The sequence below is a fragment of the Pristis pectinata genome, chromosome 20 (assembly GCF_009764475.1).
Source record: "Pristis pectinata isolate sPriPec2 chromosome 20, sPriPec2.1.pri, whole genome shotgun sequence".
In the NCBI taxonomy this organism is placed as follows: Eukaryota; Metazoa; Chordata; class Chondrichthyes; order Rhinopristiformes; family Pristidae; genus Pristis; species Pristis pectinata.
This window is the reverse complement of record NC_067424.1, coordinates 34,251,239-34,265,794: the sequence shown is the minus strand read 5'-3', so window position 1 is coordinate 34,265,794 and position 14,556 is coordinate 34,251,239. Positions and strand designations below refer to the sequence as shown.

Genomic DNA, 14,556 nt, shown 5'->3' with positions numbered 1-14,556 from the left:
TTATTGAGAGCGAGTTGTTAGATGTGTGTTGGATATATTAGTGTGGTGTGTGTTGGTAGGGGTGGGTTGTTAAGTGTTGGCAGGGTTAAGTGTCAGGAGTGTACTGGTGGGACATGTACTCGTTTGGGTGTACATTGTGGATGCGTTGGAGAGAATCTGTTGGTTGGGGTGGGTTAATAGGAGTTAGGTAATGGGGTTGATTTAAATGGCATGGAGCCCAGTGACAGTCATCTGCTGGATGGGAAAGAGGGGTCTTAGCAGGTATGAACTTTTTAAAGCCTCAGTCCTATGGACATAGTGAGCTGGGTTCTTGTCAATTTGTGTGCAGGGAATTGAATAATTGCACTGTTCTTGTATATTATGAAATTGAAACCAATTACTGGTTGAACATACTTCTAACGGAGTTGTAATCTTCTCTCAGGATTTGGGGTCAGTGGCTGTGAAGGTTGTCCAGGGCTGGGGGGGGGGGGGGGGGTATCAGATCCATTTGGAATCCTGGGTGGTAGGTGGGTGATTGTTGGAGAGTTAGATACTCAAATTATGTAAAGAGGACCTGCCTTATTCAAAAGCCGCTGTGTCAGCCGCTCATAGGTGTCATCCAGATGTGCGTGGCATGTCACTGGATATTACTGCATATATTTGAGTCTATACATTACACATCAGGCACATGAAAGATTGCAGAACAAATATCCCAAGCTCTGCAATCTTTGTGGTGACTTCCCAATTTACTTTATAGAAATTGGATCACATAGCACACAAAAATGTAGCACCGTATGATCCCGTACTTCTCGCTGCTTTGGTAAAGCAGCCAGCATAAACAAAGACCCCACCCACCCTGGACGTTCTTCCACTTCCCCCCCCCCCAACAAATTGGGCAGAAAATACAAAAGCCTGAATGCACATCCCACCAGGCTCAAGGACAGCTTCTATCCAGCTGTTATGAGACTATTGAATTGTTCCCTGGTACGATAATCTACCTCATTATGACCTTGCACCTTATTGTCTGCCTGCACTACACTTTCTCCATAACTGTAATACTTCATTCTGTTATTGTTTTACCCTGTACTACCTGAATGCACTGTTGTAATGAATTGATCTGTATGAACGGTATGCAAGACAAGTTTTTCACTGTATCTCAGTACAAGTGACAATAATAGACTAATTTACCAATCTCTGGGAATCTGTGTCCCAGTTACATTATATAAAATTTCCTTTGTCTTCTTTCCCCAATCATTAAAGTATTTCAATTTCCCATTAACTTCTGTCAGTAACTATTCATTACTTATTATTTTACATTACATAGACAACATTGGCATTGTTTTTTTGACAATCCCTTAACTGTGTTTTGCCTTGTTTTCCATTTTCATAATTAATGATGCAACCCAAGTCATTGAAGCCAAGTTGATAAAGTCTAAATTTTAACAGATGATTCCCCAGATGTGTGTGGCAGCCTTCTGCTGTATTGACCTTGGCAGTCAACCCCATGTTAGCATCATCTGGATGTGTCAGGGACCCCATCTCACATGCCAGTCTCCCGCTGCAGTTGATGGCGGTCAACTGAGCTGGTATGAATTCTGTTGGCCTCTCCAGACCCTCTTATGGAACCACCTGAGCACTTTGCTTCTTCCCAAGCTGTTCCGAACAATCGGCCTCTAGAAGTCCCAATTGGCCAGCAGCTGTCTCCCACATGACTGTGGTGAAACATGCCATCTTTCATGTAGTTCAACTTGTGCCCTGGGAACCAATCTACTGTACAGAATATCCTCAGGAATATGACTGTCATCCATCCAATGAATATGGCCAGTCCACCTCAAACACTGTTGGCTTACTAATGAATATACAGTGACAGACTTGGCAAACTCCAGAACATCTACAGAGGAGACCTTGTCCCAGAAGGAGATGCCTCGGATGTATCTGAGGCGGTGAGGGTGAAAACCGTTAAGCCTTTTCGTATTTCTCATATTCTCTAACCTCTTATGGTATCAAAGGAAGCCATTTGGCCCATTGAGCCCATGCCAGCTCTCAGAGCAGCACCAGAAGTCAGGATCAAACTTGAGTTCCTGGAGCTGTGAAGCAGCAGCACCACCACCTGCCGCACCCCTCTGCCGCCCAGTCCTGCATGTGTTGTTCAGGCAATAAACTCACTAGGCTCAGTAAACTCACTAATTGTATCACATTATTACCACCAAAACACTGAAAAATGGTTGCATTTGATTATAAATCAGCAACTTACAAAGATGTGTGCATGCCAACACACACACACAGACATTACTTAGGATGAATGCTGTGGGCATTTCTGAGTCTCATTGTGGTTTTTTTTCTCTCTTTTAGCAATTTTTCTCTTTTTCTCTCTTTAAAGCTGTTTGTTGCCTTGCATCTGCTAGAAAGACTGACAAAAGCAACAGTTTTACAGAACAGCTTAAAGAGAAAGTTAATTTAACCAAGGGTCCATTGGGTTTTTCAATGCCTAAACCAGTAAAATGCCCTAATCAGCCAATGCTCTTCCAACTTCCACCTTTAGGGGGAGCATTAGTCCCCGATCCCAACACAATCTGATCCTTCTGCAAGGGATCTGCTAACTCCGTACAATTAGCTTCTTGGCCAAGTACATACAAACGTTCAAACCAGGGTAGGAGTAGGCCACTCAGCCCTTCTAGCCTGCTTTGCCATTCAATAAGACCATGGCTGATCTGATTGTAACCTAAACTCTCCATCCCTATCTACCTGTAACTTAAAGATATTCAAAGGTTTTGCATCCACCACCCTTTGAGGAAGGGAGTTTCAGAGAGAAAAAAATTCTCCCCATCCCAGTGTTGAATGGGAAATCTCTTGAGGACCCTTGGTTTTAGATTCTCCCACAAGAGGAAGCATTCTGTCCACATTTACTCTGTCAATGCACCTCTGGATTTTGCACATTTCAATCAAGCTTCCTCTCACTCTCTTCTAATCTCTAGCAGTTACCAACCCAGCGTGTCCAACCTTTCCTCATAAGCCAACCAACCCATTCCAGGTATTAGTCTCTTGAACCATTTCCAACATATTAACAACCTTCCTTTAATAAGACCAATACTGTTCACAGTACTCCAGATGGAGCCTCACAAGTGCCTATGTAACCAAAGTACATAAGTTCAATCACCAGACTGTGGTGCAGATAAAATCATCCTCTGCTGCGTCAGCCTGGATAACTCCGGTGCCTATTATGATAAGGACCCAGCCCTCCAGCTTGGTTGGTCTCTGGCACCAAAAGGGCCCATTACCTGTCTGTGAGGACAACTTTTCTGGCTGACGTTATCCAAGAATACAAAAGGGAAATTTAATACTTAACTACGTGACTAACAGACTTAATTGGTGTTACTAAGTGTGCAATGTGTATTTTGGATTGTCTGCATTATTAAGAAGGCTGAGAAATGTCTTAGTCAGCCAGGAATGTTGGCATCAATGCAATGCATGTAGGTGTACGTGCCCAGTGAGCTTTGAGCTGTGTTTGATATGTGTGTGTGCATTATGCAGTGGTAAATATATCTTAACGTCTCAATTGCATTTGCTTAAAGGCTGCATTTGTGAGTTATAGTTACACAGGTCATGGTGCTTACAGAGCGAGTGAAGTCAGGAATTCCTTCCTGCACTGCTCCCAAGTTTGGTGGGGGGGGGGGGGGGGTGGTGTGGATGGTATGGGGAAGGCAAAACTTACTTCTAATAGTGACTTCTCCTGTTACCTCTTCATTCGGATTTGGGAACCCTTCTAAGTCTGGTATCTTTTCCCTGTCCTCCAGTGCGGAGATCATGAGTTCAAGCTCTGAGGCATCCAAAAGGATGTGAGGGTCCATGTCAGTGAAGCAGAAGACGTGCTTCCTCTCATAAAGTTCACCTACGGGTGCCCTAGTTCAGTGCCCTGATTTACCGACTGAGCACGTCTGTCGATAAGCACTTGAATGGGTTGGCAGGTGCATGGATTAAAAGCAAAAAGCACCAGCAACTGTGCACTAAGCAGAGAAATGTAATCAACATTTTAACTGGGATCACATTTGAAGAGTGTGAACCTGCTGCCCTGTGTGAATCAGTGCAGGTTAATCAAACAGTGCGGGTTAGTCACAGTCACTGAGAGATACAACAGGGACACGGGGCCTTTGGCCCACCGAGTCTGCAGCACAGGAATGCAGTAAAGTAGGAGCAGAAATATGCCACTCGGCCCTTCGAGCCTCCCCCACCATTCAGTATGATAATGGCCGATCCAACCTAGGCCTCAACTCCTTCTCTGTGCCAGATCCCTGTAGACCTCAATCCCCCGAATTACCTCTCTCTACTTTAAATACTTCTAATAAATTAATCCCCACCACTCACTGGGGCAGAGAATTCCAGAAGTTACTGACCATAAGCACCCTTTAACACTGATCCTACCCTAACCCATTTTATTATCCCCACTTTCACATCAACTCCTCCTGCCCCAGATTCTATGACACAAATTAAAGTGGTCAGTTAACCTACCAGCCCATTTGTCATAGATGTGGGGAAGGAAACCCAGGGGAAACCCATGCAGTCACAGGGAGAACATGCAAACTCCACACAGATAGCACCCAAGGTTGGGATTGAACCCGGGGTCACTGGAGCTGTGAGGCATCACCAGCAGCCACACCCCACAGGTGATGAAATAAATAACCCACCTCTGTCATTTGCACAGAACCTACATCTAAACAATGTAATGTAACAAGTTTTAATTTCTTCCTTTGCAATCATACTGAGGAATCTGCATTGCAAAAATTCACCTGTGGCTAAATCACACCATCCACAATTTTGCTTGGTTTGGATGTAAAGTTACAAGAATGGGAAAGCTTTGCCAGTAATAATCCATGACTATTAAAGGAACACAAACACAATGATATGTAAGTTGTTCTCTATAGAAACACAAGCCATCTGTGCACATTACATTCTCTATAAGATGAAATAAAGTTGACCAACATGTACTTTTTGCTCAAGTTCCAGATTCAGCAGGTGCCTTGCTGACTATATCTTGTGTTTATAGGGAGGCCTGAAAGCTGTGGTATGGACTGATGTATTCCAGATGCTGATAATGATCTCTGGCTTCTTGGCTGTGATAATCCGAGGTTCGGTTGTCCAAGGAGGATTTGAACGCATCTGGAATATCTCCTATCATGGAGGGAGACTCAACTTCTGGGAGTAAGACTCCACTAATGATCTTTGGGTGTTGGGGGAATAAAATAGTGGGAAAGGAGAGATGTTTGGAACAGGAATTAAATTGAGAGAGACGGTTTCTGTAATCTTGATCCACCCGAGTGTGAAAGAGTTAGGGATAAACAATGCCACGCCTGCACTCCACATATATACGTGGGACTGAGCTACAGACACACAATTCCCAAAGGAACGGGAATACAATTCCCTGAACCGGAAAAACAAGGGACAGGGACAGCACATTCACTGAGATTAACACAGGCGTTTCATTGATTTGGGGACAGTCAATTCACGGAGTGAGGGACAGGGTGTTGACTGAGCCACTGGTTGCACCCATCAATCACCTCCTTAAGAGGTGCAGGCACAGCCTCAATCAGCATGAGTTTTTTTCACCCACAAAATCAGGCCTCAGGGATATGGGTTAGTTCTGGCTGGTTGTTTGAATGATAATAAACAGATCAGGGCTCAAACTTTGCAATCTGCACTGAGTCAGACAGGTGTGAGTTAATTGTGCACAATGTTCCACACACCCATTTTCTAGTGCTATCCAATTTAGATCCTGCATAATTCCTACCAGCCACATACCAGACTTGCCCAAATATTGGTGGTTCAGCTTGCTCGGAAAGGACCAGCTGAGACAAAACATCAGGAATACATTTAAAATATTAAACAGCTTAGAAAAAATATTACCCTAGAATTCTGATCAAACCAAACCCTGACAATAGTGTAAGAGTTGATTGGGGAAATGTTGGGTACGTCAGGGAGTTCCTCTTGAAACAGAGTGATAAATAAATTCAAAGGAGTCTCAGTACCTGATATACAATGTACGGCTGCTGCACCTACCATCTCTTACCCTAATACGAAGTATCTCCAAGGCTGGGAAGTCTAAATTGTGACCTGGGGTAAAATTCGGTTAAATAACTTCAAGGCATTTTGTGCAAGAGAGCTTACTCTCCTCCTGCCATTGAAGAGAGTGGGCATTGTGGAGATGTTCACAGAGATCAGAATGGAGTTGGGGAGGATTGAGAATCCAGATGTGGGAGATGGATTGAAGAGCTGCTTGAGATCTGAGGTAGGAGAAGTTGGAAAGCAGATCAAGACCTTGGGACGGGATGGGGCTGGTGTTGGTGGTGAGGGTGTTGGTGGTGATAGCATTGGAAACGGGTACATTCGAGAGTGGATTGAGCCCTGCAGGTGAGACAGTTGGAAAGAGTATTGAGACCTGGGGATGGGTTGGAGAGAGGATTGAGACCCTGGTGGGAGGGGTTGATCGAGACCCTGGAGGGGAGGTTGATTGAGACCTGGGGATGGGTCAGGGAGAAAATTGAGGCCCTGGATGAAGGATTGATAAGAGTCCTGTGGTGGAATGTGTAGGGAGGGGATTGAGACCTGGGTCGGGTGGGGACAGTGGTTGAGGACTTTAGCATTTGGGAGATAGGGTTCATGGTAAGCAATCCCTTAAGAGAATTGAAGTGGTGGCAATGATTTCAGTCTGAAGGCTCCTGAGGGATGGCTCAGTGGTGCAGCTAGTAGAGCCGCTGACTTACAGCTCCAACGACCTGGATTCAATCCCACTCTCCAGTGCTGTCTGTGTGGAGTTCACACCTTTATCCTGTAACCATGTTGGTTTTCTCCGGGTGTCCTGGTTTCCTCCCACATCCCAAAGATGTGCAGGTTGGTATGTTCATCCGCCGTTGTAAGTTGCCCCTCGTGTAGGTGAGTGGTAGAATCTAGGGGCAGTTAATGGGAATGTGGGAAAAATAACAAATGGGATTTGTATAGGATTAGTATAAGTGGGTATTTGATGGTCAGAGGAGACTCAGTTGACTCTATGATCCCAACCTGAACTTGCCTCTATTGGACCAGGTTCGAGCATCCCTGGTCTAAAACAAATCCAAATAATAGCTCCTCACCACTGTGCCTTTGTCTCTTCATAGCTTTGACCCAGATCCCTTAAGACGCCACACATTCTGGACAATTGTGGTTGGTGGGAGTTTTATGTGGACGGCAATCTATGGTATCAATCAATCTCAGGTCCAGCGGTACATTGCCTGCAAAAGCATGTGTGAGGCCAAACTGTAAGTAGCATCTCAGCACCTGCCTGGATCCATTGAATTCAGCCGAAATATCGGATATATTGCATGTCACCAGGCAGAATCCCCAACCATTCCCGCCCCCTATCCACAATACTGTGCTGGAGGTGTGCAAAACACCAACCCCTTAACTGAATGCTTCTGTGTGACTTCCATAGGAAGTTAAGGGATAGGTCAGGATTTACTATTGTGGTTGATCCACACACTTGTAAATCAGGACTCATTCTTGTGATAAATCACACAACACACATTAAGATTATTCTGGGATTTTTTTTACTGATGCAAGTGATCAGGCAAGGGAGCCTTTCATCAGTTCTCCATCCATGCTGTGTTTGAGTCTTTGTTTCTCTCATTACACAACCTGTTTAGAAATGTTTGTCTGTACGTAGCCCTTTGTTGTGTGCATGGCATGAGGTGGGTAATAGAGGGATAGGTGAAAGGCTAAATTCTCTCTGAGAAATGGCGGTTTGAGCTCTGAAGTTGGTGTCTTCAGCACTGAATATGAATTGCACAAGGTGTTCTCCCCGGGGTCCCTCAATAAGCCTTATTGTTATATATTGTGATCGAATGAGCAACATATCCCCAGCGTTTGCGAGATATTCATCTTCTATCCATTTGAAGCTGCCATTTCTCAGGCAGACTGTTTGAATTCTTACAGATCTCTCTACCTAAACATGGTTGGCCTCTGGCTGACAGCCGTGTGTGCGGTGCTGAGTGGACTGACCATGTACTCCATTTACCACCAGTGCGACCCATTGACAGCAAAGCAAGTCAGAGCACCAGACCAGGTAAGTCTGCAGAAATGGGGTCGAGCCAGTTTATCTTCACTGCTCTGTGAGAAATTGGACGTGTTTACACCAGTTACCGAATGAAAGAAGGAGCAAGGGAAGAAACAAAGTTGATTTGCAATCACCCTCCATAGAAATATAGATGGTAAATTGGAAACTAATTTCTAATGTCCAAAACACCCACCTTCCTTATGCAAATCAAGGTCCTAATGCACATTTCAGGACCTGGTCCAAATCCATCCTTCACTGGGCAGAACTCATTCTGTTCAGTTGACCTGAATCGCAGAGTCATACAGCACGGAAACAGGCCCTTTGGCCCAACACATCCATGCTAACCAGGATGTTTACCTAAGCTAATCCCATTTGCTTGCCTTCAGTCCATCTCCCTCTAAACCTTTCCATGTGCCTGTCCAAGAACCTTTTAAATATTGTAACTGTACCTGCCTCTACCACTTATTCTAGCAGTTCATTCCATATACCCACCACCGTCTGTGTGGAAAAACTTGCCCCTCTGATCCCCAACTTGCTCCTGAGATCCCATCTGCAAAGCTTAACCTAGTTCTTTTCCTCCTGTGGAACTTGGAGGAATAATAGTTTGACCAAACTCTGTGCATAATGTCGGCAAAAGCTTGCCTACCAGTCTATCCTACTTCACCTCCAACTTTTCCCAATCTAGAACATACATGTGAGCCAGAATACTTTCAGAGCCAGCAAAATTCCAAGAATATGCAAACTGGGATAGACAATATTTCCTATGATATTTAGTATCACCAAGGACAGGCAGAGTCCTCTGAAGATGTGCTTTACTGCACTGTCTCTGATAATGATATGTTCTCGTGTTTTAGTTGCTCCCGTATCTGGTGATGGATTTTCTAGGAGACTATCCTGGTGTACCAGGACTTTTTGTTGCAGCTGCATACAGTGGGACACTGAGGTAAGTCAGTCTCCATCAATGGTCTTCAGTTTCAATGTTCTGATTCCTCCGGTATCGACACACTGATTCCTGCCCATTGATCTGTCTCTGGTGTTCTGCCCTGTATCCTGGCACTGATTCTTTTCCATTGATCACTCCAGTACAGTCTCCTCCAGCATCAATGCACTGGCTGCTGTCACAGTGGAGGATATCCTCAAACCTAATTTCAACTTGTCAGAGAAGAAACTGACTTGGATCACAAGGGGACTCAGTAAGTGAGATATTAAGGCTGTTAATAACGTACAGAATTGATTTGATCCACTTTCTTGTCAATTTTCTTAACCAAGGACATCTCATTTCTTCACTTATCTCCCTCCACTTTCGAAACATGTGCTCTTAAACTCATCTACTTGTCATTTCCCAATGACCACAATTGCACTTTCTGCTTTTGATGTGATCTACGTGATGTACTTAAAGTTCTTAAAGCCCTCTTTTTTATTTTTGCACCACCTCCACATAAACATCTTATTGGAGATGTACCAGTGGGAAGCTAAGCATTAGCTGAGTGAGATTTATTGGTGAACATGTTAATCGTAATCCATCACTGGTGAATCAGTTTGGAATGTAAAGTCTGGGGCTGTTCTGTCACGATGGATATAGAAGGCTGTATTATGTGCCAGAAGCAGTCATAATAATGAGAAATGAACAAATAAAAGAAAGATTTGCATTTATATAGACCCTCAGAACATCCTAAACAGCTTTACTGCCAATGAAACAAAGAAGCCAATGAAGGGAAGCAGAGTAGCACAGTTAGTAGACCCGCTGTCTCACAGTGCCAGAGACCTGGGTTCAGTCCTGACCTTGGGTGCTCCCTGGTGGAGTTTGCACATTGTCCCTGTGACTGTAGGGGTTTCCTCCGGGTGCTCCAGTTTCCTCCCACATCCCAAAGCCATGCTGGTTTGTAGGTTAATTGGCCAATGTAAATTATCCCTGGCATGTAGGTGAGTGATAGAATTCAGAGAGATTGATGGGAATGCGCAGAAAACAAAAGTTGGGATTGGTGTCAGATCGGCGTAGATCGGTGTAAATCAGTGCTCGATGGTCAGTGTGGTTTTGTTGGGCTGAAGGTCCCGTTTCCGCTCTGTGTGACTCTATAAATCTAATCACTGTTGTAATGTAGGAAACGCCACAGACAGTTTGTGCACAGCAAGCTCCCACAAACAGCAGTGTGAAAATAACCAGCTAATCTGTTTAACGGTGAAGTTAAGAGAAACATGTTGTCTGGGATACTGGCAATAATATTCCTGCTTTTCCTCACAGCAGTGCCATCACATTTTGTCCAGTTTCCCAAAAGAGCAAATTGGACCACTGTTTTACTTCTCATTCAACATATAGCACTGCTGACAGAGCAGCATTCCCTCCCTGCTGCACTGGAGTGGGCTGTACTCAAGGAAAGCTGCTGCCCCACAGCTCCAGCAACCTGGGTTCAGCGAATGGGTTGCAGGGAAATCAGGAGAGGGGGAACGGGGTTGCTCAGTTGGGAGCTGGCATGGACTCGATGGCTGAATAGCCTCCATCTGTGCTGTTATAAGTATGAAAATGTTGATATTTCCCTCATTATTAGCAGAATCAGATTTATTATCACTGCCTTATGACGTGAAATTTGTTGTTTTGCGGCAGCAGTACACTGCAAAGACATAACATTACTATATAGTACAAGGTAAATAAATAGTGAAAAAAAATAATGAGGTAGTGTTTATGGATTCATGCACTGTTCAGTAGTGAGGAGGAGATGTTACCACTGCTCCATGCTGACTGTGGTCTCCTGATGAGGAATTCAAGAGTCATTTTGTAGGGTTAGCTGATTATGTGTTGCTTACATGTGAAAATGGTTCTTCTTTCCTGAGGCTGGGAAGAGGTCACCTGAAGTTGTTTCTTGCTGCCCATAACATGATGCACAAAACATTTCTCCCAGTGTGTTTATGACCATATCATTCCAGGCTGGTGTCTGTGATTTTGAGATTGTCTCATCCTGTTATCTCACTGCTGTTTATGAGAACCTATTAAAACTGCACATCAATGCTCCTTAGGGGGTCCTGCCACTTACTGTATACTTTCTTCTTGCATTTGACCCCACAATGCACAACACCTCAGATAAACTCCACCTGCCATTTCTCTGTCCACACTTCCAATTGCTCTATATCCCGCAATAACCTTCCTCACACTCTATAACTCCACCAATTTTTGTGTCATCTGCAAACTTACAACTTAACTGTAGTATTCCAACATGACAGCAGTGAGTCTACTTCAAATAACTTAATCAGCCATGGAAGACATAAGGATGTCCTAAATGTACATTCATTCTTTCTTTTCCAACTCACTTATTCACCACTCTTGATTAATTGTGATCCTGCAAGAACTCAAGACTCAAAAATGGTGTTAATTAATATTGATTACTTATTTAGTTTGTGCTTGGATCACCTTAAAGCATTCATTTATTTGACTCTTTCTGGAAAGGCTGCATATGGTGGCAATGGTAATCCCAGACAGAGTGGAGGTGATTGGCTATTTGTCAATCAAGCCCAGTGACACATTGATCTTTAGCGCAAAATTTATGCATGACTATCCTCCATTAACTGCACTTTTCTGCAAAACTTTTACTTTTAGTGGGAGATGCTGCTTTAAATTTTGTAATAAGCTCCATTTACTTTGCTGTCTTAGATTTTTTTTCCCTGAGTAAAATTACTTAGTTTGTTGTGAGCCCAGCCATACAGTCTGCCGACTTCCAACCTTCCAACTTATTGGTCAATACAGTGTAGTCTGTAGGCCCTCTATTCTGGAAAACTTAATGAATGTGCAAATGCATAACTTAAATGATTAGTAGTACAAAATTAAGTGGCTGGTCATCATCCAATGGGATAGATTTCCTCCCAATGTGGCATAGAAAATTAGAGAGCCAAGCAGGGCTGTCAACATATCCTCATGCTCACTCCTTCCATTCCGTCTGACCTGGTAGGGAAGGCAACACTCAATCCTCTGTTCTTAGGGGCCGTGTGCACAGTGGTGATAATAAATGCGGAGACAAGCCAGCACACCCAGTCATACCTTCTCTGAGGAGATGGGACCCAGTCACGGACAACTTGCTTCCCCTGAACGGGTGAGTGGAGCAGTACAACTGTCTATCACAGGGGTGCTGTACGGTCCTTCAGTCTGCCTGTAGAGTTGCCACTCTCTCCTTGCTGTGCTACACCAAGTGTGCTGCAACTCTCCTGGTCTTCTCTGGAAGCAGCAAAGGCATGTCCTTTATCTTAGCCATCCTGCATTGAGCTTGCCCCACAAAGTAAATGAGACGATGGGACAAGGCTCGGGGGCTGAAATCCCACTGACAGTGCAGCCTTCCAGTTCAAAATCCCTGTCCTTTACATTTGATTTTTGGATCCTAACAGTGGATTTTGTGCCATTATTTTTCTAAGAACATTGGTAAATTAGTCATTGGTTTATTATTGTCACATGTACTGAGGTCAGGTGAAAAACTTTGTTTTGCATGCCATCCATACAGATCATTTCATTATATCAGTGCATTGAGGTAGTACGAGGGAAAACAATAACAGAATGCAGAATAAAGTGTTGTAGTTACAGAGAAAGTGCAATGCAGGCAGACAATTAGGTGCAAGGCCATAACAAGATAGATTGTGAGGTCAAAAGTCTGCTTTATCATACTAGGGCACTGTTCAATAGTCTTATAACAACAGGATAGAAGCTGTCCCTGAGCCTGGTGGTATGTGCTTTCAGGCTTTTGTATCTTCTGCGTGATGGAAGGTGGGAGAAGAGCAAATGAGTGGTCTTAAGGCTGGATCTACTAGGGTAATACATTTCTATACCAGTTGTTTGTATACTTCTGTAGGTCTTATGTTTGGAGTCATCTGCATTGGAATGGCTGCATTATCCTCCTTAATGGGAAGTGTGCTCCAGGTAGGACTCACCTACATTACAGAGGTCTTTACGCTTTTCTGCTGATGAATTTTGGTGTTCACAATCATGAGCATTGTTAGTCCTGGTGAATGGTCCACCCTTTCATTTCAGGCAAGAAGTGTCAGTGTCAGGCTGAGGACTCACAATCACTCCACCCTCTAACAATACATCTTTGTAACCTACTGCATCAATTTGCTCTTTTATTGCTCACTCCACCCATTCCTATGCCTCTGGTTATTTGCTTTGACTGTGATCCATTAAAATCATACAGCACAGAAACAGGCCCATCAACCCAATGAGATCATCTATTTACACTAATCCCACATTAATCCCATCTTTTCCCTCCCCACATTCCCATCAACTCCCCCCAGTTCTACCTCTCCCCTTTACACTAGGAATAACTTGTAGTGGCCAATTAACCTACCAACCCTTTGGGATGTGGGAGGAAATCAGACAACCTGGAGGAAACCCACAAGGTCACAGGGAGAACGTGCAAATTCCACACAGACAGCACCAGCGGTCAGGATTGAACCCAGGTCACTGGAGCTGTGAGGCAGCAGTTCTACTAGCTGTGTCACTAGTAAAGGAATTAAGAAACCAACAGTACAATGAAACTTTAAATGTGGGAGTTAGGAAGCTTTCATCTCATCTGTCCTGGATCCTCATGGGATAGGAACTTTCCCCAGATGATCAGTGTTTCTGAGCTTGAGGTACAGCTGGGTGGGAAGGGTGAGGGCATCCTGCTTTGTACATTCCAGAGATGTTTATCCTACAGCCACAGAGAATTCAGGATAATAAATGAATGGCCATATGAAAAGGCAGGAAGCTTCAGGATGGGATAACAACCTCAAGTTGATAGACAGTATTGGGTTGACAGTACATTGAAAGAATACATTCCACAGCAGGACAGCGTGGGTAAGAGGGCTACACAGGGAGCAATGAAGGGGATTCCATAATCAGGAAAACAGAGAGGCATTTCATTAACCATAAATGCTAGTCCCACAAGGTCTATAACCTTCCTTGTACTTAAAAGGATGTGGCAGAAAGGGTGCAGTGGGAGAAACATATGAAGGCAGAAGTTGTGATTCTTGTTTGAACCAACAAAATGGGTACAGCAGGAGTTGAGACCCTCTGGTCAGAAATTCAGGAGTTGAGGAGGAAGTTTAAAAAAAATTGGACCTTAATGGTAGTAATCTACAGATTATTCCCAGTGCCATACATCAACCAGAGTAGAGATGGGAAGGTAAAGGGAGATTAATGTACAGCGAGGGACAGGCCAGAATGGAGGGCTTGTGATTCTAGAGGCACTGTTACCAGTTCAGGAGCAGGAATTTCATGCTGAAGATGTACAAGTTGCAACTCAATGTCCTCGTCAACTGGTTTGCTGGGTTGGGTAGGAACCCACTAAACTCAATGAGCAGGGAGATGGCCACAGAACGTAGCAGTAGAACAGAGGAATACGGTGCAGGGTGGGAAGGTAGGAAGTAGTCCTGTATTACCTGGGAACAAACTAAGGGAGAATACAAGAAAGGCAACAAAAGGTTTGGAAAGCACGTTCGTAGATGATCAGAATGTGAGTAGCCCACAGATGCTCCCACAGTTA

General features: G+C 44.1%; 1 protein-coding gene across 1 annotated transcript in view; it reads left to right on the top strand.

The window, feature by feature from the left end:
- slc5a8l (solute carrier family 5 member 8, like) overlaps positions 1-14,556 on the top strand; it is a 47,771-nt gene that overhangs the window by 18,826 nt on the left and 14,389 nt on the right. The window contains exons 5-10 of the mRNA XM_052034765.1: positions 5,021-5,175; positions 7,125-7,265; positions 7,939-8,068; positions 8,914-9,002; positions 9,143-9,252; positions 12,886-12,953. Coding sequence (XP_051890725.1) covers positions 5,021-5,175; positions 7,125-7,265; positions 7,939-8,068; positions 8,914-9,002; positions 9,143-9,252; positions 12,886-12,953 — 693 coding nt within the window. The remainder of the gene's footprint in view (positions 1-5,020; positions 5,176-7,124; positions 7,266-7,938; positions 8,069-8,913; positions 9,003-9,142; positions 9,253-12,885; positions 12,954-14,556) is intronic.